This window comes from Octopus bimaculoides, chromosome 15 (genome assembly GCF_001194135.2).
Source record: "Octopus bimaculoides isolate UCB-OBI-ISO-001 chromosome 15, ASM119413v2, whole genome shotgun sequence".
NCBI lineage: Eukaryota > Metazoa > Mollusca > Cephalopoda > Octopoda > Octopodidae > Octopus > Octopus bimaculoides.
This window is the reverse complement of record NC_068995.1, coordinates 31,025,853-31,052,819: the sequence shown is the minus strand read 5'-3', so window position 1 is coordinate 31,052,819 and position 26,967 is coordinate 31,025,853. Positions and strand designations below refer to the sequence as shown.

At 36.5% G+C, this 26,967-nt stretch overlaps 1 protein-coding gene across 1 annotated transcript in view; it reads right to left on the bottom strand.

The window, feature by feature from the left end:
* The window catches only part of LOC106869380 (transportin-3), a 71,201-nt gene that overhangs the window by 11,669 nt on the left and 32,565 nt on the right, over window positions 1–26,967 (bottom strand). Inside the window, exons 3-19 of the mRNA XM_014915102.2 lie at window positions 26,661–26,702; window positions 25,614–25,685; window positions 23,735–23,808; window positions 21,045–21,108; window positions 20,166–20,258; window positions 16,822–16,965; window positions 14,358–14,432; window positions 13,063–13,163; window positions 11,514–11,589; window positions 9,558–9,620; window positions 9,256–9,402; window positions 6,963–7,070; window positions 5,836–5,933; window positions 4,064–4,200; window positions 2,908–3,099; window positions 1,462–1,553; window positions 594–679 (exon numbers count right to left, since the gene is read on the bottom strand). Of these exons, the coding sequence (XP_014770588.1) occupies window positions 594–679; window positions 1,462–1,553; window positions 2,908–3,099; window positions 4,064–4,200; window positions 5,836–5,933; window positions 6,963–7,070; window positions 9,256–9,402; window positions 9,558–9,620; window positions 11,514–11,589; window positions 13,063–13,163; window positions 14,358–14,432; window positions 16,822–16,965; window positions 20,166–20,258; window positions 21,045–21,108; window positions 23,735–23,808; window positions 25,614–25,685; window positions 26,661–26,702 (1,664 nt within the window). The remainder of the gene's footprint in view (window positions 1–593; window positions 680–1,461; window positions 1,554–2,907; window positions 3,100–4,063; window positions 4,201–5,835; window positions 5,934–6,962; window positions 7,071–9,255; window positions 9,403–9,557; window positions 9,621–11,513; window positions 11,590–13,062; window positions 13,164–14,357; window positions 14,433–16,821; window positions 16,966–20,165; window positions 20,259–21,044; window positions 21,109–23,734; window positions 23,809–25,613; window positions 25,686–26,660; window positions 26,703–26,967) is intronic.

Here is a 26,967-nt window from a genome sequence, read left to right as displayed (position 1 = left end):
GGCTCAACGTTTTGAGATCAGTCTTCACTAGTTCATCCCATACCTTCCTGGGTTTCCATCTTCCTCATATTCCATCCAGTTTAAGCAGTCAGCATTTCGTTATACAGCTGTCATCATCCATACACATCACATGACCACATCAACACAGCCTTCCCACTTGCACACTACATCTGATTCCTCTTATAACCAATTTTTCTCAATACGTTTCACTTTGTCATGCATGCACAGTGATGTTACACATTCATCAGAGCTTACTAGCTTCATTCCTTTCTACTCTTCACGTCCACTGCATTCAAGGTCCACATTTCACTACGATGCAGCACTGCTATTTGTACACAAGTATTGTACAATATGCCATTCACTCAGATGGAAAGACTTTTTGCTACAATCAGAAGTAATAACCCTATTGTGCATGTGTGTATGCATGCGCACAAGTATATAAATGAAACAGACACATCTGATAATGCAGTAGGTACCATAATGTAGCATGGGCACGGCTGGAATGGTTCTTAATGAAGGAGGAGCTGGAGAACAATAACAGGAAATACAAGAAGGCCATTATTTTATGATATCAGAGTGAGGGATTAAATTACCTGAAAATTGCTGCTAACCCATCCAACCAAAGTGTTGGATCATGGCTACTGCCTTGCTTTACATTGACCTCTCCTTCATTAATGAGCTGCAATAATTTAATAGAATTATTTTAATAATTATCATAATAAATCAGTAACAAATGGAACATAGTTAAAAATAAGTGGTGTTGTAGAAAGTCTATGAAGGAGTGGAACATAATTTTATATTTGTTTTCCTTTGCTGACACAGACAGGACTTCTTTGACAGCATCTGAACATTTTTGGTGGACCTTCTGATAACAAAGGAAGCCAACAATCTTTGTTATTATAGCATTTTTGGTTTTTGACATGGTTTTTTACTGCTGGACACCCTTGCTGTCACCAATCACTTTATAGTGTGGCCTGGGATCATATTATCATAGCACCAATATTAAAGATGGTGCTTGTATCAAGACTAAAGAATCCTCTCTACCTGGTACCAACAACACATGAGAAGCTAACATGACAAGCAGGCATAAAATGATGATGAAAAATTACTCCATGTCTCGTTTTAGCTGTCCTGTACCTTGTGAAATTCATGTCTTTGCTCTTTCTGTTTTTTTTTTTATAGCAATATAATTATTTTGCTTTATTTTCTAGACATTTCATAATCTATTCTGACCTGAGACTAAACAACAAGAACTAGTTTCAGACGTGGTGATGGCAATGGTAGGTGGCAGCAATGGCAACCAGCAGCAGCAGTGCTACCACCATCATCATCATCATGAATACTGCTCCCAACAACTGGACCTCAGTGGGTGGACAGCTGGACCAGTGTCTGCTACATTAATACAGACATAAAACACCATGAGAGAGAAGATGTAGGAAGGAGGACATCATCACACTTTACCTTATTTAATGGAGTCAACTGAAAAGAGCACAATTTCTTCAATCCTTCTCCAACACTTTCATACGGTAATTGAGTCAAGATGGTTGCAGTTCCTTAGGGAGAAAATGAGTAAAAAAAATTGTTAGTTAACAATAATTTCAACCAGTGGCAAAGTTCACAGATTTGAAGAGAACAGTTGATCAGATTGCTGCCTCCCCACTCCCTAGTATATAACTGGTACTTCACCCTATTAATTGTACCACTTCTACAGTGGTACAATTCTATTCCTGCCTTGAATCTGGTAGGTCACATAATGTCACCAACTAGTTCCCACTCGATGCACTCATCTCTAATTTCATCACCCACATTGTGTTCATCAAACTTTCTCAGAACATTATCTCTGGAATTCCCTCCCAGTCCAAGACAATCCTGTATTTGTTCAAGGACATCAATTACTGATCTCAGAAGTGTCAAGGGCATGGACATAGCCCCCTTCCACACACAACCATTAAAAAAAGAAAAGTTATATTTTGTCTCCGAACCAATCTGTTGTTGTAACACTTGTGACAGATTTCTTACTCAGGTAATGTGATGAGGACAAATTAGATAAGTTAGTTGGGTGGAGAACTACCTCTATAATAAGTTAGAGAGTAAATTTGTAAATTAAAAGGAGACAAGTAAAAAGAAAATTGACCTCATAAATAGAATGAAATGACTACAATTAGAGATCAAATGTGAGTTTCAGAGCAAACTAAAACAAGCAATATAATGCCTTGAAGTGAAGTTTGAATTTATGATGAAGTGGTGATTGTTTCAACATTTTAACTGTTGAGCCATTGCGAGTGGAAATGTTTGAATCAAATAAAACAGAAATCAAACCTACATTGATAGATGGTTAAGAAGTTGTCTTCACAACCAAATATTTTCAGGTTCAATCTTACCCACCACTTTAAGATAACCCACGGTAAGAGGTCTTCTCATGTATCCTCACGTTGACCAATGTCTTGTGAGTGAAATTTGGTAGACAGAAGTTGTGTAGAAGTTTGTCACACACACACACACATATATATGTGCACACATACACATTCCTTTGTTCTCAGAGAGTGATGGGCTTTGCTAGGTTTAAAATGCTTAAGATATGCCTGCATAATGACACCCATACAATTCCATGATGAGTTGAGGAAGGCATGTGTGTGTAGGGGGGAGAGAGTAAATACCTAGTAAAGTTTCTATAAGGGAGGTAACTGGTAAACTTTCAGTAAGATGACTCCCAAACTGGTTTTGAAAAAGCTAAATAGCTAAAAAAAAAAATCCAGGAGCTCTGCTCCAGTACGGCTACGGCCCAATGATCAAAACGAAAACACGAGTGAAAGAATAAAACAAAAATATATGCAGCGTCAAACAATAAGCCCACAGAATAGAAATGAACTTCAATGAATAATATATGTAAAACATTTGTAAGATTACCTTTAAGCAGGCCAATGGCAGCATCGTTGGATAAATTAAAAGAATCCATGGCTTGTGCTATCTGAAGAAGGCCATCAAAGTGTTCTCTCATTTGGGAACGACAAGCAGTGCAGATACTCTGGAGAGCAGTTGCAGACACAGATGCCAAGAGAGACTGTTGGAGACCCGCTAAGAGAAACTGTAGAACAGGATCTGAAGAGAAAAACATTTCATTTTAGCTTCATTCATAATTGTAACATTTTGATAGTGACTGGAGAGTGGAAGGGATGTGATATTTTGAGATAGGTTGATGTCTGGAAGTGGATAAAGTGTTATTAGACAGCAGCATTTCATTCATATTTTTTTTAGATTCTGGGTTCAAATTCTGCCATGATTGATTTTGCCTTTCATTCTTTCAAGGTCAATAAAGTAAGTAGCAGTTTAGCACTGGGGTCGATCTAACAGACTTAGCACCTTCCCCCAAATTTCTGGCAAAATTTGAAAGTAATATTTTCTTTAAAATAACCATGTCCTTATTACTCTCCAAGTTACATCAACCTTCACAGAACATTTGGATTGGAGTAACCCAAACTCCTTACAAGTTAGCAGAGAAAGTAGTAAGCTTTAGTAATACTGGAGGACAGGGTCGGTGAAACATTTGAGATAACAATGAAAATGAGGCCAGTTAGGAAGGTCAGTAGGAAAGATCATACCAACTCAATAACACAATTATTTGATCGGTGTCAGCAGAGCACTCTATATAGTTGCAAGATCTAAATCTCTCTCAAATTACACATTACAGTTAAGAAAAAAACAAAAGGGGCACATTAGACAATGTGGTCTGGGATAGATTATGTCTGATCACAGCTAGGAGTTCTTTGATCATGGGTCCACAGAATCAGACTGCCCCTGGTTGGTTAAACAACAATTTCTAAAAGTGTAGCAGTCAGTTATCTTAGTGCAATCTTTACAAGAAGGGCCATATATAAGTTGTAAACAATAAAGACATCATATACATAATGAAGATGAATATAACAGCTAAAATACCAACTGATTAGTAAATATAGATTAAATTAAGGCAAAGCAAGGCAGAATCAAGCTGAGCTTCTGGGACCACCAACACTATTGCAACAGTAAATAAAAAGTTAATGAGAAAGATGAAGGTGTGTAAACTTACCTAAAAGGTGAGGATGTTTCTCAATCCATTCACAGAGTTCTCCAATTAACTGTATACTGGTATACCTGACAGCAACATGGCAGTCAGCAGGTAATGACAACATAGCTTCAATTACCTGGGGAACATCATTCTCATCTCTGAAAGTTCCAACAGACATTTATTACATGTTTGACTGAGTGAGAGCATGTGTGGATGTCTTTTTGAGTGAATGAATATGTGTGTGTGTATGAGGAAGAGAGAGAGGGGGAGGGTAAGAATGGGCATGTGCTAATGTTGTGGTAAGAAGTTTGTTTCTCAACCACATGGTTCTGGGTTCAGACCTACTTTGTGGCACCTTGGGCAAGCCTTGAGTGGATTTGGTACACAGAAACTGAAAGAAGCCCATCATTTATATGTGTGTGTGTGTGTCTTTGTGTATGTATTTGTCCCTCACCACTGCTTGACAATCGGTGTTGGTGTGCTTACGTCCCCATAACTTAGCAGCTTGGCAAAAGAGATTGATAGAGTAAGTACCAGGCTTTAAAAAAAATAGTAAGTACTGGGGTTGATTCATTCAACTAAAAATTCAAGACGGTGCCCCAGCATGGCCGCAGTGTAATGGCTGAAACAAGTAAAAGAGATAAAAGAGCTTATTGCTTATTTTGAGGTGTACATGAACATATTAAAATATAAATGCACAAATGTAGAAATGGCTGAGTGCTTAAGAAGTTTGCTTCCAACAACATGGTTTTGGGTTCAGTCCTAATGAGCAGCACCTTCAGTAAGAAAGTGTCTTCTACTATTGCCCAAGGTTGACCAAAGCCTTTTGAGTGGAATTGGTAGACCGAAACTGAAAGAAGCTGTGTGCACATGTGCATGTGTCACCTTCTCTTGGCATCAGTATTTGTACACAATACGTGAGTCGTTGTAAGTGCCGCCTGACTAACCCCCCGTGCTGGTGGCACGTTAAAAAGCACCATCCAAACGTAGTCAATGCCAACTCCCTTGCCCCAACTGGTTCCTGTGCCAGTGGCACATAAAAAACACCATCCAAACGTGGCTGATGCCAGCGCTGCCTGACTGGCTCCCGGGCCAGTGGCATGTAAAAAGCACCAACCAAACATGGTCGATGCCAGCTCCATCACCCCGACTGGCTTCTGTGCTGGTGGCACGTAAAAAGCACCCACTACACTCTCAGAGTGGTTGGCGTTAGGAAGGGCACCCAGCTGTAGAAACATTGCCAGATTAGATTGGAGCCTGATGCAGCCTCCTGGTTTGCCAGATCCCAGTCAAGCTGTCCAACCCATGCCAGCATGGAAAATGAACGTTAAACGATGATGAAGATGATGATGATATAAGCAGTGTTATTTGTTTCCAATCCTCTGTGGAAACATCTGATTATGAGGGTATTACTTTGCTTGGAAACAGATGAGAGTTGGCAACAGGAAGGGTATCTGGTCATAGAAAATCTGCCTCAGAAAATCCTATCTGATGCCCAAATGTTTGTGTCAAAGTGGATTCTGGTAAAGGTACCCAAGGACCAGATGGTAGCATCAAACAGGGAGTAAATCTACCACCTACCTGACAAGCTTCCACATAAGTGTTGTTAACCAAATTCCACTCACAAATCATTGGTTTTGTCATCTGACCAAGATGCTGCACAGTAGGATTGAAACCAAGACCATGTAGTTGTTAACCAAAATGCTTAACTACACAGTAATAGTTACACTGTTAAACCTACATATAACTGAGTTTCTTAGTATAACTGAGACCCATTTAGAGGTAATACTTACGGAGAAACATTTTTGGCAACAGCAGTCATCAGAAACAGACCTGCCTCAGCAATATCCCAGGAACTGCTAACGGATTGTGACTGCAGAGTTGTAAACATCTAGAAAATAAACATTTAGAAATTTATTTTATAACAAAGTTAAATGCAAAAAACAGTTACTGGATAAGCAAGTTAACATGTTTGTATCATTATGAAGAACTTTACTTGTAAATGATATACACCATCTGACCAGAGACAGGACTGTGATACTGCTTTCAAGTTTTGGCACAAGGCCTGCAATTTCGAGGGAGGGATAGATCAACCCTAGTACTCAACTGGTATTTATTTTATCAATCCCAAAAGGATGAGAGGCAAAGTCAACCTTGGCGGAATTTGAACTCAGAACATAAAGACAGATGAAATGCTGCTAAGCATTTTACCTGGCATGCTAACAATTCTGTCAGCTCGCCCCCTTAGACAGGACTGTGGTATTAACAAATGTTTCATTAACTCAGAGTGTTGAGTTCATATTCAAATCCTGACTTCCAGTAAGATTTCTGTAAACGTAATTTTGAGCTGTCGTTTTTTAAAAGTAGATTACTTCAGTAGAAAGCTGTTGTTAATTGTTTATCTCTAGGCCATCAAAGAGAAGGCATTAATTGTAAACAAATGTTTGTTTACAATTAGCATGTGATATCAAATCAAGGGCACATATACAAAAAGGCTTTCCGGCTGTCATGATTCCATCTTTTTTTTTCTAGACTACATTATCCAATGTGTTCTCCTATTTCTCAAAGAGTAGGGTGCAATTTGAGAGGGATTTGTTATTTCAGTCAGGTTGAATAACCAAATAGTCTTCCATATTGGTTCATGTGAGTTTTATAGGAAAGTCACAGCAAAGTTTCTGATGTAGATAGAGTGAATAGAAAAGAGACTGACTCCGCTAAACTTGTATATAAATGTACTGTCCAATGTTTTTGACAGTATGGTGTGATTTGGAAGATTTAATTGCTATTTCTAGCAAGATGAGTAACTACAGAGGTTCTCTTGGTTTGGTGTTAAAGAAATTAAGATATATAAATGTTCATCTATGTTTATTGGTGGAAAATACATATGTTGGTGCAAAGAAAACTCTCAACTAGTTACTACCTGTGTAAAACAAACTGATGGTCCAACAATAAATATAATATCCTTCGTTAATTCAGAGACTCTCGTTCTAAACTCTCCAAAATCTGAACTCTCATCAGGGACACCTTCCTGTAATAAAAAAGGAAAAAAACAACACAAAATTAAATAAAACAACAAAAAATATTGGGGCTTTTACTAGACATTTTCTTGGTTCACATACAGAAATTCAATTTGCTTTGAAAATCAAATGTTATTTTATTTTTACAAGGTGGCTCCAACCATTACCATTTCGCTAAATGTTATTTCATTTTTACAAAGAGGCTCCAGCCATGACCATCCCACTAAATGTTATTTTACTTTTACAAAACTACCTAATCTACAGAACATCAGTTATTGAAGTCAACTTTTATTTTAGAATTGGATCCAGTTTCTTGTTGTTTATCCTCCTCGTATACTCTCAAAGAGGCTCCAGCCAATGACTACTTTGCTTTTTTGTTTCCCCAGCACTTCATCCAAAATGTCCTTCCTTGATTTTTTTTTTTTCTTTCTTAACATGGCATAGTGTGGCTTGAGAGACATTTAGCTGTCAGAAACAGCAGATCAAATGATGAACAGAGAATTCCTTGGTGGTTTGTAGATGGTTATTTAGCAGGAGCCATCCCCACTCCCTGACTGAGGAATGGTGAGAGTTGTACATGGATGATATGGTTTAACTTTTTACTATTCAGATTACTCTGTCAAATGTAAAACTGATTTGTTCAAATTGTTTAAAATTAATTGTGCATTGTCTCATAACTTCAAGATTTCAATGATGATGAGATGTCCACTCAGACATCTCATGACCACTTATATCACCTTCCACCCATCCAACCTCACTCTCTCCTCTAAAATGTGAATAGTCATGTTGCTCCCCCACAGTAAGAAACTTGTTCTACTCCAGACCTTTCTCTTATATTTTGCTCCACTCTACTCCCTGTCCTCCTAACATAAAGTTCCTCCTTTCCACTGGGAGTTCATAGTTTATAGTCTACCTGGCAACCTCACTGGTGCTGTTGCTAAACAAAAAGCACCAAGTACATTGTAGCAAGAGCACTCGGCATTAGGAAGAGCACCCAGCCTTAAAAATCATGCCAAAGCAGACAGTGGAGCATGAGGCACTCCTTAGGACAACTGTCCAACCCATGCCTACATGGAACATGGACAGTAAATATGATGATGATGAGGTGTATTGTCTTACATAGGGGAGAGAGAGAGAGAGAGAGAGAGAGAGAGGTTAAACAGCTGTTTAGACTAAAATGTTTTCCAACTCTGAAAAAAGAAAGCTAAATTTTATCAAGTAACTTTGTGTGTTCTATGTGTAGTTGTTGTTATGTCCCAAGTCACCCCTCATCCAAGAGAGACTGGGTAAAAATTGTTTCAACTATAATTATGTTAATTTCCAGAGATAGTATATCTAAGAATACATTATGGAGTGTGATTAGAGGGAAATTAGATTGCTACTTCTATCAGGTGAATAGAGGTTCCCTTCTTGGTACATGTATGGAAAAAAAACCCCACATTATCCATTCCCTTTTTACGACAGTACAGTGTGATTTAAGGAAAACCTGTCAGTTATTTTTCCCAGATCAAATAACCTCAGAGAGGTTCCTTCATTTGCACTAGATTGATGCAGAACAGTGGTTCTCAACCGAGGTCCATACGATCCCTTGTAGTCCACATAAGATTTTGTGGGGTCCATACAAAGCAAAATGGTAAGTTAGGGATCCAAAGTAGTATTTTATGGATTCATGAATAAAATTTGCAAGAAAAAGTTAGGTTTCTCTCTCTGACATTTTACACACTTCAACCTACACTAGTGAATGTTTGAAAGACAAAATACGAATTATGAAGGGAATCTCTGTAAAACTAGTTTTTAATCATCGAATGGTTATGGGGGTCCACCAGAATCAAAAAGGGGTAAAAAATGGTTGAGAACTACTGAACAACAAGAAGTGACTAGATTCAGTAAATTAAATAAATATGTAGATATTACAACATTCGAAGTTATGATCTTGAAGCTAGAACTACATCATCTTAAATCTCATAATATAAACAAATAAAGTTAACAAGTACGAAGCATCTTCCTTAGAACAAAAGTTCAGCAAGAATTTAGACAAAATGTTTGGAGTCTGGCACAGCCTTCCAGTGTGCCAGCCCAGTCAAACCATCCAACCCATGCCAGCATGAACAACGGACGTTAAATGATGATAATGATGATGATGTTCTGTAATCTGGCATTTCTTAATACAACTATTCCAACAGATGCTAGACTTACGTGATCAGGTTCAAGTTGACAATGCCGACATAAAGCTACAATTAATCTCTGAATATAAGGACGGAATATTTCATTCATCTGGGAATCATTTTTGTGGTAGAGTTCTTCCGAAAGACGATACCAAAAATTGAAAGTGATTTCTGCAACCTGCAAAAAATAAAACATGAAACTTTCTTGAAAATGTTTCACAAACCATGAATTGCCACTGACATTCAGATACCAAAATAAAAGAATTTTCTAGAATCATTATTATTATTATTATTATTTCTAACAAAACTTTTCCCAATAAGCTTTATACTTACTTCATATAAGTGATGGCCTACACATGTTAAAAGCAGATCTAAGGATGTAAAGTCACCAAGACCCTGCAAAAAATATAAATAAATCAATAAACAAAACACAACAACAACAACAATAATAATAATCATAATTGTTTCTTAAATAGGTACAAGGCCTAAATTCAGGGAAGGAGAACAGATGACTACATCAACCATAGTTCTTGATAGATATTTTATTATATTGACTTCAGAGAGATGAAGCGTGAGATTTGAACTCAGAACATAGAGCCAGAACAAATATTGCAAGGCATTTTGCCCAACACTCTACTAATTCAGCCATCCACTACCATTAATATCATTAGGTTGGTGCAAAACTAATTGTGGTTCATGTAATTAACCATTTTAAAGCACAGATTTCACTCATTTTATGCTAATGGTTTACAAGTAAATTCAAGCAAATTTTATTATATAAGATCAAACTTGAACACAATATCAACCTAGCATTTAGCCAGGAGGCTGTCAACAACCATAGAGTTTCAACAGTTCAACTCTTGTTCCAAAAATTTTATAGAAGAGACAAGAACCTTGAGGAAGAGGAATATCACAGACTATCAATTGACAACAACCCACGAAGGACCATTATTAAAATGAGCTTATGAAAAACAACTCAAGAGAATGCAGAACTAAATGTTAAATATCCAACAGTTGTTGACAATTTGCATCACATTGGAAAGTCAAAAAGCTCAACAAACAGGGGATGCACAAATTAAATGGATGAGAGAATGGATGTTATGATGTCTTTCCTGCAACCACAAAAGAAAAAAAAGTTCATTTTTTTAATTATATCCTAAGTAGACATAAAATGGATTCTACAAAACAAGCAACTGCTGCCTGTGAAGTGGCAGAACCAGAGTGAAGCACCAAAACACTTTCCAAAATGAAAGCTACATCAAAAGAAAATTATGGTCACAGGTTGGTGGTTGGCAAATGGAATCATTCATTACTGTTTCTTGAAGTCTGGCAAAATCATCAGGGTGGAGAAGTATCAAGAAAATGAGCCAAGAACTGCAAGGTTCAATCCAGTATTGGTCAGTCAAAAAGGACCAACCTTCTCAATGACAACATCCAACCAAGTCCCAACTGACAGAGCTATGAAACTCTGCACCAGCCAGCTCACTTCCCAGAACTGTATCTGGCCAACTGCCATTTTTCCAAGCATCTTGCAATAATGTCAAGTAGCAGCAGCAGCTCAATATGCCTTTCAAGTATTCCCTAGTTTCAAGACTCCAGAATTCTAAGATACATCATCACCCTTCATGTTCCATGCTGACATGGGTTGGATGGTTTGACAGGAACTGATGTCTCTGAGGACTGCACCATGCTCCAATGTTTGCTTTGGCCTGGTTTCCTTCCAAATGCCAACCACTTTACAGCATGCAATGGGTACTTTTTCCATGGTACCAGCACTAGTGAGGTTACCATACAGCTTGCAAGACTAAAGATCCCCTTTGAGTGAATGTGACTACAGTAGAAACAGAAGTGGGTACATGTACAGGTTCTAGTGGTTATTTTGATCATTAAAATTTATCCACAGCCAAGAAATGTCTTAAAGTTCATGGTTAAAAACCGTAATTATTTCTGCACTGACCAACTACTACTACTACTACTACTACTACTACTACTAATAATAATAATAATTATTATTATTATTATTATTATTCATAATAAAAATATTTTTTTACTAAATTAAAAATTGCAAAAACATTTCAATGATTAAATATGTCTCCACATCGGAATTCCTCCCCTACTCCTAAAATAATGATTAACCAAATAAGAGGGAAATTGTACAACTAAAACTGATCTTAAAAAAAAAATACTTTGGACAATATAGTGCTGGACGGTCATGAATGGAATGTCTTTGAGTATAGGTCTATTCCAACAGGGCTAACTTGAGAGGAAACAGCAACTAATCTAACTTACCTGGTTTGGACTAGAAATTATAGCAGGTAAAAAGGATTCAGCCATTTCTGCAAAAATTCTACAATAATTGATTGTTCTGGAAAATGAAAACAGAGTTCTGTGAAATTCTTTCATTTACTTAAGAAAACATTTGTAAAAATGAAAATACTGGGAATACGCTTGCTTCAAACCAGAATAACATTGCTATAGATACAGAAGACAAAACAACGAAGGGGCACAATTATATAGTTAAAAAGACAGAAAGAGGAAAACTGAAGACAGATAACATTTATTTGTATTAGTATCTATACTAAAAATACACATATTACACATAAAGTGTAGTATATGAATAAAGTGCATGTCAAGTGTAGATCAGATGAACCCATAATCAGAAATTTCATAAAATGAGACACAAAATGCGTAACACCAAACTGTAAGCTGATACTAGGAATATATTACAAACAACAGTAAGATCAAAAAATCTCCTTATTAAGAGCACACTGCAGACATGTAAACCTGAGAACAAGCTTACAAGTAACCAATGTAAAATATAATTTAACTGTAATAGTGAAAGTTACAAATTTACAATTATAACTGTTACATTAAGCAGACAAATACAAAAAATCTCTTGTAGGCTAATCATGCATCTAAAACAAGGAGCACTTGCAACACACTACCCCATACAGCATCAAACAAAGATAAGAAAACATTAACAGAAAATACATTCATACTTTATAGAATTCCCCACACGAATAGATGATTGATTATGGAAGCAACAGTCATATTGCAATACATAGCTATAATTAACATACATATGTCTAACTACAAATGCATTAACATTAAACTCTAATGATTTAATGGTCAAATTCTGTTGGGAAAATTTGTATAGACAAATATTAATTATCTCTGGTGGCAAATAGCATCATCACTGACCCCTCAGAGACAGCTCCTCATAAGTATGTTCCTCCATAAACCACTTTGCTTCACTTCACGGGGCTGGGGCTGGGGTCATCCCAAGTAGTTGATCCCAGAGACGTCATCATAGGTATAACTGACCAAGTCTATCAGTGCTCTCCATCGCTAGTGATCCCATGCCAGCCCCTCTGCATCCTTTTCAGGGGTATGCAGGGGTCCATTCTGATGTTGGTCAGTCTAGTTTCTTCTGGTCAGTGACATAGCAGGTTGAGGGTTCTTCTGAGAAAGTTGCTGGTCCTCTGCAGAACAGTTGGACGATGGGGCTGCCATCTTGGCATCAAGCCGATGTGCTGTGGCTCATATGTCACACACAACCAAAAACCACAATTCTCCAAGAGATTTAGTTGTAGCTGTGCTGTAACAATCCAAGCAAAGAGCAAAGCCAACAACACTGGGAGAAAATCACTCCTCACCCCAACAAACAGGGCAGCTTTTACCCACCACCTCAATTCCTGTAAGACCACCATCCATGAATTACAGCCCTCAAATTTCTTATTTCTTAAGTTACAGCAGATCCAAGACAAAAACAGAAGCTAAGTTATATGAAACTAATGGTATTAACAACAAAAAAAATATAACTAAAATTCCAACATACTTGTCAGTGTCCTCTTGTGCCACAGATATGTGGTAGGCTTCTTGCAAAGTTAAAACACCTTGGAACAGAGCTTTTGCTAAATCCAGATTTTTTCCCAATTCCTAGAAAATTAATGAATATTGTTAACGAAAAGCAAAAGTTAAGAAATATGCAAGTGTATAAATAAATATATATGTGTGTGTGTGTGTGTGTAAAAGAAATTAAAAAAGAAAAGTACACACACTTTACATAGTTTTGATATAATTTTTAATATATCGACCGGTTTCACTTTCCCTATTCATGATATTAAGGTTTACTTATCATGAATAGCGAAAGCGAAACCAGTCGATATATTAAAAATTATATTAAAACTATGTAAAGTGTGTGTACTTTCCTTTTTCAAGTGCAAGTTTGTTAAGTTTAAAACTTTCACACATTCTGCTGGCTGTTCCTGCATGTGATAAAATCATTATTCTCTTTCGTTATATTCCAACACTCCATTTGAGTGTTAAATAGAAGTTTTATCACCAAATATGTTAGACAGTAGTTCTATTGTTTCTTTAAAACAAACTTCATTGGGTTTTTGGGCAACATGAAACTACAGTAACATTCATACTCTAATGGATCTAATTTTCACAATAAAAATTCACTTTTTGTCCATCTGACCATGATTTGCAGTCTTGCTTAAAAATCTCCTCATACCTTCCGTAGTACGATGCAAAAGTTATACCCTCCTCTGGGTTATAATTGAATTCATTAATCAAGCTTGAAACACTGTCTGGTGAAAATGAACTTACCTCATTTTTGGACTTCTTTGAATATTGCCCCAATAATTGTTATTGTAGTTGTTGCTGTAATAGCTGCTTCTGCAGCTCTTGTTGCTTTTGCAATATACTATGGAAGCTAATAGGTCTTATTGACATGAACTTCACTCAACTCCAAACTCTGAACTCACTTGGGCCGTTACTATTTATACTTTACTTGGACCAGTCTATCTCATCGCACAAAAACCATTGAACATAAACTAAAGGTTCACTCAATACATATAGAATATCACAAAGATGCCGACCGAAATCTATTGTTTCACTTTTGTTTCCAAACCAACATCACTGAAAATAAATTTCTTTCCCAAATTCAGTTAATATACACAACAGTGTTAACCCATTTATTAGTTTTACAATAGGATGCCCTTCCTATTGTTAATCATTGAACTGTGAAGTAGAAAAGTGTTGTCAAGCAAGGAAGTGTTGTTTGGTTTGCTGCCATGATGTGTGCACCCATGTTTAACCCTTTAGCAGTCCAGTAATAAATCTTACCTCTACACTACACAATGCTGAACAGATACAATCAGCTGCAGCTTCATGGAGATTGGAAGGACAATCCTTGACTGACTGTAAAACAATATAAATTCACACATTAAAACAACCAATACACAGAAATGTAAATAATGTTAGGTATTACAAGGCTCGGTTTATTATCATTATCTTTATTACTAGCTGACCCCGTGCCATCAAAAAGGACGGCTAATTGTATTTTATATACAAAAAGGTGAAAAAAATCAAACAGCGCCTCAACTCTGTGTGTATGTGTGTGCATGCACATTCATGTGTACATATGTATACATTTATATGTATGAGTAGCACAGTCTGTAGCGAACACAGTTTTCTATACTTTGTCACAGCCCACTTCCTTCCTTTTTTAAGTGTGTCTGTTTATATATGTATGTATGTGTAAATGCACATGTGTCTGTAATTCTATTTTCTATGTATCTTTCTAAATAAACATACACAAACACATACACACTCACTCAACTACACAAACATTCACATTCCTCTCTTTTACATGCACACACATATACTCACACAGTTGAAATGCTGTTTGATTTTTGTTTCACCGTTGACTTTTCACAATCCCACTTCCATCGGTGGATCACCCATTCCTTTCTCATTCATATGTTGTGACGGAGAAATACACAAGAATATTACTATAGTAGATTATTATAGTAGAAGATACATGATGCTCTCTTTGCCACTTCCTCTCTCTCATTGCTATTACTTCCTCTCACTCCCTCTCAGTCATGGCTATTACTCTCACTACTTCTCCTTCACTGAATTACTATTTTCTCGCCTCTCCTTTCACCCCTACTGCATGATTTTGGACAAATATATATATATATATATATATATATATATATATATATATATATATATATATATATATACATACAAATATATAAAAACACTATGCTCATTATTATATTAGGAGATTACAAAGACAGCAAGCTAGCAGAATCGTTAGCAGACCAGGAAAAATGCATAGCAGTTTTTCGCCCATCTTTATGTTCTGAGTCCAAATTCTAAAGAGGCAGACTTTACTTTTCATCATTTTTGGGGTCAATAAAATAAGTACCAGCTGAGTACTGGCATCGATGTAATCGACTTACCACCTCCCCCAAAATTTCAGGCCTTGTGCCTTTAGTAGAAAGGATTATTATTATCAGGGAGCATGGCTTAGTGGTTAAAGTGTTGCACTCATAATCTAGTGATTGTGATTTCAATTCCTAGACTGGATGTGCATTGTGTTCTTGAACAAAACACTTCATTTCACATTGCTCTGCAATCACTTCAACATCTGATGCATGATACATTGTGCACCTGTTCAGACAATGTTGATTTGATGAAAATAAAGAGAGCTAATGCACAGTACATACATTTGATCACTAGAAACAAATCATTTGTGCAGGTCGTTCGGCAAAAGCTGAACACTCATACGTTGTCTTCAAGAGGAGAGTCCATCATTATTAAGGGAATGAGCAGGTAGAACTGATAGCACATTGGGCAAAATGCTTAGTGGCATTTCATCTGTCTTTATGTTGAGTTCAAATTTTGCTGAGGTCCACTTTGCCTTTCACAGGATCGATAAAATAAGTACCAGTTGAACACTGGAGTCAATGTAATTGACTTTCCCCCTCCTACAAACTTGCTGACCTTGTGCTAAAATTTGAAACCATTATTATTATTATTATCATTTTCATCATCATCATCATTATGAGAGGGGTTGAATCAGTTGTCTATCTACAGTCTTCCAAGAAAGATCATAGTTACACAACAACAGACATATTTTCTTCCTTTCCTCCATATCTCCAAGTGATTAGCCAACCATAACTTTCCCACCATTTTGCCCTATATTTCTTGGTCCTTCATGCTCTTCTTTTTACAAGGGTTCAGTGACCTTCCAAACTTCATCTACCATCTTTGGACAATTGACAGAAAAGTTTCATACCTTCACTTTCATTACATCACACACCATCTCTTCTCATCATCATCATTTACTGTCCACCTCCCATGCTGGCATGGGTTGGACAGTTTGACAGGAGCCTGCACTAGACTTCTGTATCTGTTTCAGCCGGGATTTTACAGCTGGATGCCCTTTCTAACACCAACCACCAAACAGAGTGGACTGAGTGCTTTTTATGTAGCACAAGCATAGGTGAGGTCAGTTTTGGCAAGGTTTTTATAGCTGGATGCCCTTCCAAATGCCAACCACAGATCAGAAATTACTCAGTGGATGCTAAACAACAACAGTAACAAGCTATTCATTACATTGCATTACATATCCTGTAGTCTGGCTGGCCACTGGAGCACCACTGATGACTTTACGACCAGATTCCTCCAGCCATCTCTGTCTCCTGCCTCTCGCATTGGCAAAACAACAGCAGCAATGACCAAATTCAGAACACTGTGGAAAGACACGAATATCTGTCACAGCTAAGATACTTACCAATACATGAAATGCTGTATGCAAAACTGCTGAGTTGACTATTTCCTCCTGTGAAACTGCATTTATATTGAACCAGCTTCCAAGACAACGAAAAATCTTCATTTGAAGCCGGGTCTCATACTGGTTATTTTTTATACATGCTGTCTGCAAAGAAGAAAATAAAAAGACAAAGAGAAAAAAATTTGCCATCAACAAATACAGGACAAGAATATATATGAATATAATGAATACATCATCATCATCATTTTACACCAACTTCCTTTGCTGGCATGGGTTGAACAGGTTGGCATGGTAGCAGCACATACCCAGGTGTACTGCTCATCAGTACAGGCTGAAGGACCACACCCCATTCACAAGATATTGATCGAACTCAGAAATTAAAGCTTGCGATGTAACCAAACACTATAAGACATTGTGCCCAGCACCAAACCACTTCTGCCATTCATCCAGGGAAATAGTCATGATTCCAATACCATGTATCATATCAGCGAAACACCTCTTACTTAGCCACAAGACGGTAGAAAGGGAATGTAGTTGATTATATGCTACACTTTAGGTGCAGGTGTGACTGTGTGGTAAGAAGTTTGCTTCCCAACTACATAGTTCAGGATTCAGTCCCACTGTGTGGCACCTTGGGCAAGTGTCTTCTACTATAACATCAGGCAAACCAAAGCCTTGTGAGTGGATTTGGCAGACGGAAACTGAAAGAAGCCCATTGTGTGCATGCATATGTGTGTGTGTTTATTCCCCATCACCGCTTGTGCTTATCTCCCCATAACTTAGTGGTTCAGTAAAAGGGTCCAATCAAAAAAGTACAAGGCTTAAAAAAAGTCCTGAAATTGATTCATTCAAGTAAAAACTTTTGAGGCGGTGCTCCAGCTTGGCTGCAGTCTAATGACTAAAACAAGTAAAAGATAAAGGGCCCCAGAGATAAAAACCAATCTTCATTGTTCTAACAATAACAATAATGATTCCAAGCATTAGAACAACACCAAAATTTGGTAAGGATGGGGAACAGTCATGAAATGGACTTCAGTCAATTTTATTGACCTTGGAAGGATGAAAGAGAAAGTCATTTAAGAGGAGATCTACACTTTTCATCACCATATTTCTGCCAAAAAATACTGCTTTTGTTTCAATTACTTTTGAAAATGGTGGAGAATTTAGTAAATAACATTGTCGTTATTAAGCTGGTGTTTGGAACATAAATTAACACAAAATTTTGATGGAAGATTTTGAATTTGTTCATTTTAAAAAGGAAAGTTGGTATCAGAGAATGAGTGGTTATCTCAGTTGGGTTGGTACCAAAAGGATGGAACACAAAATATAAAGAGATGTAACTCAATGCCAAAAACTATTTTATCTCTGGCATGCTACTTATCTTGACAATCCACATGGTTAGGGGTGGAGGGTACATACATACACAAGTCAATTTGATAGACATCAATACATGACAAGTACTTGAACTTATTTTAGTGACCCTCACCACAAAATGATGAAATGCCAAGATGACTTCAGTTGCACTTAAACTTAAGAACAAGACTAAATGCCATAAGACAAGACATTTTGTCTAATGCCTTGTGATTTGTGACAAATCCACATTTGAAGATTTTTCACAAGTAAATATCCTCAAATATTATTACAAATTGATTTTAGGGTCAAAGTGTTGTCATGTTCAATGAAGAATATAAGTAAAAGAACTCCAGATATGAGGATGGGCTGAAAAGTTCATAGGCTGACTATGAAGAAGTGATGCTAGGGCTGTGAAATCTTGAATGCATTCATTTCAATGCTTCTTATTAATAATGGCATTGTTTCTTTCCAGGTAAACTCACATCTGACTGTTCAAAGACTTCAAAAGTAACTAGTAGTGACTTCTCTTGAAAATGGGACAAAATTTGGCATCATGATGTAATCAAGTCACTGCAGAAAAATGATTTAGCCTCCAAGGATACCAAAGTGGAAAACACTGATCGTATTCACAACATGGTGACAGATGACAGGCGACTGACTATAAACCAAATAGCCAATACTATTAGCATATCCCATGAGAGAGTTGAGAATATCCTGCACAATGAATTTGACATGACAAAGGCTTCTGCTTAGTGGGTAGCATGTCTTTTGACATCTGATCAAAAGTGCACAAGGTTGATCACATCACAGGAAAATCTGGCATTGTTTGAGGCAGATCCAGCTGGTTTCCTTGAACATTTCGTCACCCAGGATGAGTGTTGGCTTCATTAGAGCCAGAGACAAATAGAAAATCCATGCAATGGAAATACCCACTCTTCACTTGCTCCAAAGAGGGCCAAGGTAGTTTTATCTGCAGGAAAGGTGATGACCTTAGTTCTTTTGAGATACAAAAGCCATGTTTATTGGTTATTTTCACCATCAATGGAGAGTGTTATGCCAACTTGCTGGAGCAGTTACAAAAGGCTATCAAGGTCAAACATCAGGCAAAACTGATGAAAAGCGTCTTGTTTCATGAGGACAATGCTCCAGCACACAAGTCCTTAGTTTGAATGGCTGCTGTGCAAGACTGTGACTTTGAACTGGTTGAACACCCTCTCCATTCTCCTGATTTAGTCCTATCTAACTATCATTTGTCCCCCAACATGAAACAAAACACTTGGCTGTGAATCAGTACTGTAGTGATGGTGACGTTATATCTTCTGTTGATGATTTTTTTTTTTTAACCAAGAGGATGAAAGCTTTTTCACTAATGGGATCCAAGCACTGCAAACATCGATGGAAGAAATGTGTGAACCGCAATGGTGACTGTTGAAATGTAAACCTCATGTGGTCACATTCCATGAGAATATCATGATAAGCCTGTGAAATTTTCAGCCCTACTACATAGGAATGAAAACCTGCTTGCACAATTTATTTACAAAAACTAAACAAGCCAACATTTTCCACATTTATACATCATATAACGCATTAATTAATTGATGCACAGCATGAACTAACAAGGGAGCAACTACACAAGATAGCTTTCAAGTGTGGGCTACTGAAAGGTGATCCTGAAGCTGGCTGAATAGAGTTACCCTCAGACCAAACAGCAGGCCTCAATATTTCAACAGGCAAGGACTCCATTTAGACAGTCAAGGATCAAAAGTTTACTTTACTTGCTACAAATAGTGAAATCTCTTTCTCAAATGACACCTTACTGTCTAAACAATTGCACACAGTAGATAATATAATCCAAGATAGACTATGTCTGACAAAAATAGATTAGTGGCTATAGCTATAATACATTTGATCATAGGTTAGCTCTGCTAGACAACATTAATTTATGACAATAACAAGAGAATAAAACTAATTATGAATGATTATATACTTACTAGAAGTTGTACAACAACTGGTGAGGTTTTGAGCAGATCGTAAGAGACTTCCATCCGTCTATTGGCACCAAGACGTAGAGCTTTACTACCGATCTACAGTAGGAAAGAATTAAAGCAAATGGAAATATCAGTATAATAAAATAATAATAATCTAATTACACCAAATATTAACACTAGTTAAACATCACTACGACATAGTAAAGAACTATAATAATTTACAGGAGTGGCTGTATGGTTAAGAAATTTGTTTCCCAACCACAAGTTTTTGGGTTTGATTCCACTCCACAGCACTTTTGGCAAAAAAGGTTATGTCTATCACCCAAAAAACATAGGAACTGAGTTTTGTTGATCTTTGCCTACATCAGATTTGTCCTAATGGTAATTTCCTGAGCAGCTATAATTAGTGCTTCAGTCTCTCATTTCAGGTTTTCATCTATCAGCCAGAGCCAATGTTTTTTTCATTTATTGATGTGTTGTTGTTTCTTCTCTTCTTGCATTCTCCAACGATTGCAGTAGTTTTGGGGGGCATCTCCAGCAGCCGATAGTATCCTTTCTTTACTCTGCACAACATAATTTTTCCACCCAAGTATCTATTGTAGTACTAAGTGTCTTCTGTATTTAGTAATCCTCTGCCTCCTTCCTGTCTTGGACGGTTGGGGAGACCTGTCAGTATCACTTTAGGATGGTATGTTTTGTGCATTGCAAACAGCTTTCTAGTTTGTCTATCCAAGTTCTGCAGCTTGACCTTTGTCCACTTCAGAAAGTGAATTCTTATTATTATAATTATTAGCAATAACTTACCAACATCAATGTTAGGTTTAAACAAATATGACACAGTATTCACTGATAAAGTAAAATAAAGAATAAAGAAAATCTTACCTCTTCGGGTAATACTGTCAGCACTTCCAGTAGAAACGGAAGCTGTTGTGCATTCTGTCCATATCTGAATAACAAAAATATCAATCACTCAATTTAGAAAATTAGTTCATTTGTTTTTTATAGCTTAATGAAGAGCAACATTTAAAACTGTTTATTGCAGGGCCTCTGACACTGGTAGCAAAAAGATCCCCAGATGAGAGACTTAGTCTAAAAGTTAAGACCATAGTAAAAGTACCTAAGGGCTGTTGGTGCTGCTAAACTGGTCAACAGACCCAGGTACACTTCATTCAACAAACATCTACAGATAGCTTGTTTGTAATTTCACTTACAAGATTTAATTGCAAGATCACATATGGTCCCTTCACTGTCTTTGAGAGGTCTTTCACCACACAGATATAGAATAACTAACATAATTTTTCTCTGAAGGCCTTTTGATGCTGAGGAAAAACATTACATATTGCTCCAGTTTGAACTTAGTATTATTAATGGTTTCAAGTTTTGGCACATTTTGAGGGAGGGGGTAAGTCAATTACATCGACCCCAGTGCTCAGCTGGTACTTACTCTATTGACCCCGAATGGATGAAAGGCAAAGTCAACTTCAGCAGAATTTGAACTCAGAACGTAAAAATGGACAAAATGCTGCCAAGCATGCTAATGATTCTGCCAGCTCACTGCCTTACTTAATTATTATTGTGGCCATTCATCAAACATCATTACCTCAAAGACACACATTGTGCCTTTAGATGAACCAAATTTGACATTACATACAAAAAAAAAGTACATCGTATTGGTTTTGATTTGAACTTCTGACAAGTAAAATGACTATAAATAACTAAAAGACAGAAGAAAGTATTGAAGTAAAGAAAAAAAAACCCATCCCCAAACATTCAGTTATAGATAGAAAAATCAAAAAGGTATCAATGAAACAACCAAGAAGTCACCAGTTTATTGCCTGTCACTGGCATTGCCCTGTGTCTCTGGTTATGACACTCTTCAGTCAACAGATACCTGCTATAGTTTACTGTCGTTAAATAAAGTTAGCACTTTAAGAATGATGACTGATTTGTTGGCCTGTAATATTTCCAGGTGAAAGATGTGGATAAATGTATGGTCTTGTGAACAACAGTGAAACCTCAACAAATACATTATTTATTCATTAAAACTATCCCTGACTCTAGTAGATATATCATAATTACCAAATGGCAATTAAGACCGGTTCCACTTGAGAAGGGAGATAATCTCAAGATTCAAGAATTCCTCAAAGTTGACGTAATTAAAGAAAAAGACAGGCTTCTTGTCCGAAGATACGAGGACAGATGTGGACACGTGTTTCTGGTTCTATAGATATCATCTGCATGACAATTGTCTGATATTACCTTCAGTAGCCAAGAGACTTAGGCTTATATAAAACAATAGTAGAACATACTTATGGTCTAGGTTATTTGCATAAATTAAACAAAAGTCAGCTAAGGGAAGTAACTCAGTGGCCAGTGACGTATTTGAACATAGACAAATACAATATTTTGCAAAAAATAATTAACAAGATATGTCTGTCTGATGAAACCTCATTGGATTTAAAACAATATTTTTAATTTTTGGAAAAAAATCTGTTATTTAATGATAATAACTAGAGTTGTCATTTGTTTATATAGAAATAATAAAATTGAATTGAATTTATCATTTTAATGATTAAATTATTTAATTATTAAACAATTTGCAGTATGGAAGGTGTTTATAAGCCATCTAAAAACACAAAAACTGTTAGATTCACTTCAACATTTAAATTTAATTTGTCAAAATATTTTCGTCACTTTGAAACTGCAACCTGTTTACTGACAAAATTCCGTCAGTGAACAGGTCAAAGTTTCAAAGCAACGAAAATATTTCGACAATTTAAATTTAAATGTTGAAGTGAATCTAACAGTTTTTGTTTGTTTTTAAATGGCTTATAAACACCTCCCACACTGCAATTAAATTTTATTATTTTGTTTCCATCTCTAATTTATATTACACACACACACACATATATATATATAATGTGGTCCAACGAATGTAAGATGTGATAATAAATGAAGTCTGTTAAGAATCCCCTGGGAATAGTTACAAGACAAATTTTGATAGTACTGAATCAAAAGGGTAATTAAGATGGAGCAGAGATTAGAATTGCAAAAGGAATATACTTAACACTTTAGCATTTAAACCAGCCATACTCGGCCAAAATATTCTACCTGTTTTATGTTCAGCCCTAGCCTCTCACATGTACCTCTACAATATTGTTCTAACATACACAAACACATCATCAAAATCTTAAAGCTAAAGGTTTAATGCCTGCTATGTGTGTAAAGACAAACAGAGGTGTAATTGTTTATGTCTTTGTATATCCTTATATGTCTGAGTATGCATGTGTGCTGTATATCCTTGTATACATGAATGTTCTATGCTATGGATGTACATATCTGTGTTGTTGAATATGGTTAGATGTATGTATAGACATATGTGTGAGTGTACATATGTTTGAAAATAAATGTGTATGTGGGTGTATATATATATGTGTGTATCTAGATATATACATAGTCCACCCATAAATGGAGATAAATGAGTACATGTATTTGTATACATATGTCTGTGTGTGAAGGTGATTCTAGAAGACATTGCTAGTAGTAGCAATAATAGGAAAGTATATACCAACCTCTCAATCAAATCCACAACCGCTCGCTTCCATGTTCCCATTTGTAATGCAAGATCAGCAACTGCAAGGGATAACTGTAAAAAAAAAAATTCAAAATTAAAGTTTGCGTGTGTGAGTATAGTTCTCATCATTTTACATCTCTTATCCATGCTGGTATGGGTTGAACAAGTCAGCTCTCACAGGTGGGTCATTTAGTGATAAATCATGCCCTCAACAAGACTATAAGGTACTCTCAACTTCACACTTTACAGGATGTATTGGATGTCTTTTTCCTGGCACTGGCATTAGAGAGACAGCCATATCCTCATCATGACTGAAGGGACCTCACAATTCCATGTCTCTGCTCACTCTTTACAGAATAAGAAGTGTGAGCAATAGAGGTATGAATAATAATGGTAGGAGGGTTATGTGATAGTGGCAGAAGTGATAGGAGTACTCAGTATTCGGAGATAGGAATGTATATTCAAGGCAATGTAACTGAGATGGCAGAGAGCTGACAGAAGTCTATGTGACCCAAGAGATAGAGCAATAACAGGCCCCAGGATGTGTGGAAGAAAAAGAATAAGAGTATACTGGCAGACAAAAAGAGATGAGGTAGTGATAGGAAGGGAGGGTGGAGGCACAGTGAACTGGACACAAGTGGTTGTGTACCAGTTATGCTACATTTGTACAGTTATAATACAGCAGCTGTTAAATATAATCACTGAGGAAACCCAACTCTCCATGAAAAATTTCAGGCACATGTTTTTGGTAAACAGGAGAATTTGACTTTCACCAAATTCCTTCATCCTACTTAATTATTTATATAATCTATACACTACACAATCTTAAATCCAAATAAACATTTAAAATTTAACAAAATATATCCATATTACAATATTCATTTTAACATTATATATAAATTTTTATAAATCAAAACTATTTAAATATAGGTACACAACTCAGAGGTATACAACTGGACACAATGTAGCCACCTACATACAAATAGCACACACTTTACATGTAAGTCTTATTAAAGATGTCAGAACCATATACTGCAATAAATCTCAAAACAAGTTTCTTTGGAGATAGTTTCTTTGTTTCTTGAATTTCATCATTCAAGATAGTTAGCACCTTTTAATACAGAATTAAGAAAACAAAAGATGTTTTAAACTGAAAGATGTTCAGTGGTGGAAGGTTGTGAAGAAACATTGTTAGGAATGTGGCACAAATCAATCCAAAGACCCAATCTTTGGTAATATTCCATTGCAAAAGATACCAGACTCCATTTGTTCCGATTTTAGCATCTTATCTTCATTCGAAAAACATTAATTCTTACATTCATACTTATTGCTGTGAGAGAGAGAATTCCTGATGAATGAGTAAGTTGTTAATCAGTCATTAGGATAGAAAAGAGGATAAACAACCTCAGTCATTATAGACACATAGGGCTGGTTTCCTAGTTTCCATGACATATACTCCCTGCTGGATGGGATGCTGGTCTGTCACAGGATTACTCATTTTTGCCATCTGAGGGGACTGTAGCAACATGAAATGAAGTGCTTTGCTCAAAAACACAACACATTGCTTGGTCCAGGAATTGAAATCACAATTTTACGATCATGAGTCCAACACCCTAACCACTAAGCCATACACCTCTACTGGCATTACATTTTAGAACGCACTACCATAGTTCATAAAGAAGCGAGATTATCCTGCCACAAATGGGTAAAGGGTAAGATACTGCTGCTGGGAGACAGTTCCTCAAGATGGTTAGGGTTAAGCATTGAAATCATGCAAGTAAAACTGGAAAAAAGAGACAAACATTACAACCAAGATGATTAAGTGTATAACAATAAGTTGTAAAACCAATCAATCAATGTTAGGAAGATATACCAACCTGAGTTACTATCACAGGTGCAGTGTCTGGATTTATTTTACTGGCATGGTTTAATAAGGAATCTCTTAAACACTGAAATATAAATGAAAATCAATCTTGAAACACAAGCCACTTCAACCTTCTCGAAATAGCAGCAAAAAAAAAAACAAAAAAAACAAAAAAACTCATTCACATCACACTCTAACATCATATGAAATAAGGAATACATTTGGCTATGAGGGCCCATGTAAGAAGACAATAGGATTATGGCAGGAGTACCTTAAGTTTACTGAATCAGAGATAACTTGGAGCTATAGAAAAACAACAACGTTTGTTGTTGCTGTTTAGTGATATACACTATTTCTAACCAAGTGACATAAAATGGTGATAATTCCTTGGCACAATCAGGAATTAGAAGAATCACATCATTGAAATCTTAAAGCTACAAGATAATTCAAAATAATGTGAATAAATAAGAATTACATTTGACAGAGTAGTCTGAATGCTAAAAGATTAAACCTATTTATAGTCTTGATGTGAACAAATTAACTAAAATCATTTATTTGTCAGAAATACAAGTGCACGCTTAGCTGTGTGGTAAGAAGTTTGCTTCCCAACCACATGGTTTCGGGTGTGTTACTTTGGGCAAGTGTTTTCTGCTATAGTTTCAGATCAACCCAAGTCTAGTGAGTGGATTTGGTAGACAGAAGCTGAAAGTAGCCCATCATATATGTGTGTATGTTTGTCTCCCACCACTGCTTAACAACCAGTATTGGTATGTTTATGTGCCTGTAACTTAGCAGTTCGGCAAAAGTGACTGATAGAATACCATGCTTTACAAAACATAAGTACTGGGGTTAATTCACTCAACTAAAATTCTTCAAGGCAATGACTAAAACAAATAAGATAAAAGATATGAGCTTGAAATGGTTAACATTTATGCCTTGGTTCACCAGCAGTTGTCCTGAAATACATATAGGGAGTCAAGAAGGGGAGACAAAAATGAATAGTGTAGCTAGTAAAGTGGGTACTTGTTGTGATGAGGTAACCAATAAAAGGTGTACTTACTGTGTGTGATGATGCTGGTAATTCATGAAAGAAACATTGTATCTGTAAAATAAAATATAGGCATTACTCACACACATCATCATTTCATTTAGCGTCCGTTTTGGGGTAGAAGGCTTGACTGGAACTGGTAAGCCAGTTCCAGTCTGTTTTGGCTTGGTTTCTACAACTGGATGCCCTTCCAAATGCCAACCACTCCAAGAGTGTAGTGCATACTTTTTATGTGTCACTGGCACAGGTGCCTTTTACGTGTCACCAGCACAGATGTCTTTTTCGTGTCACCAGCACAGATGTCTTTTTCGTGTCACCA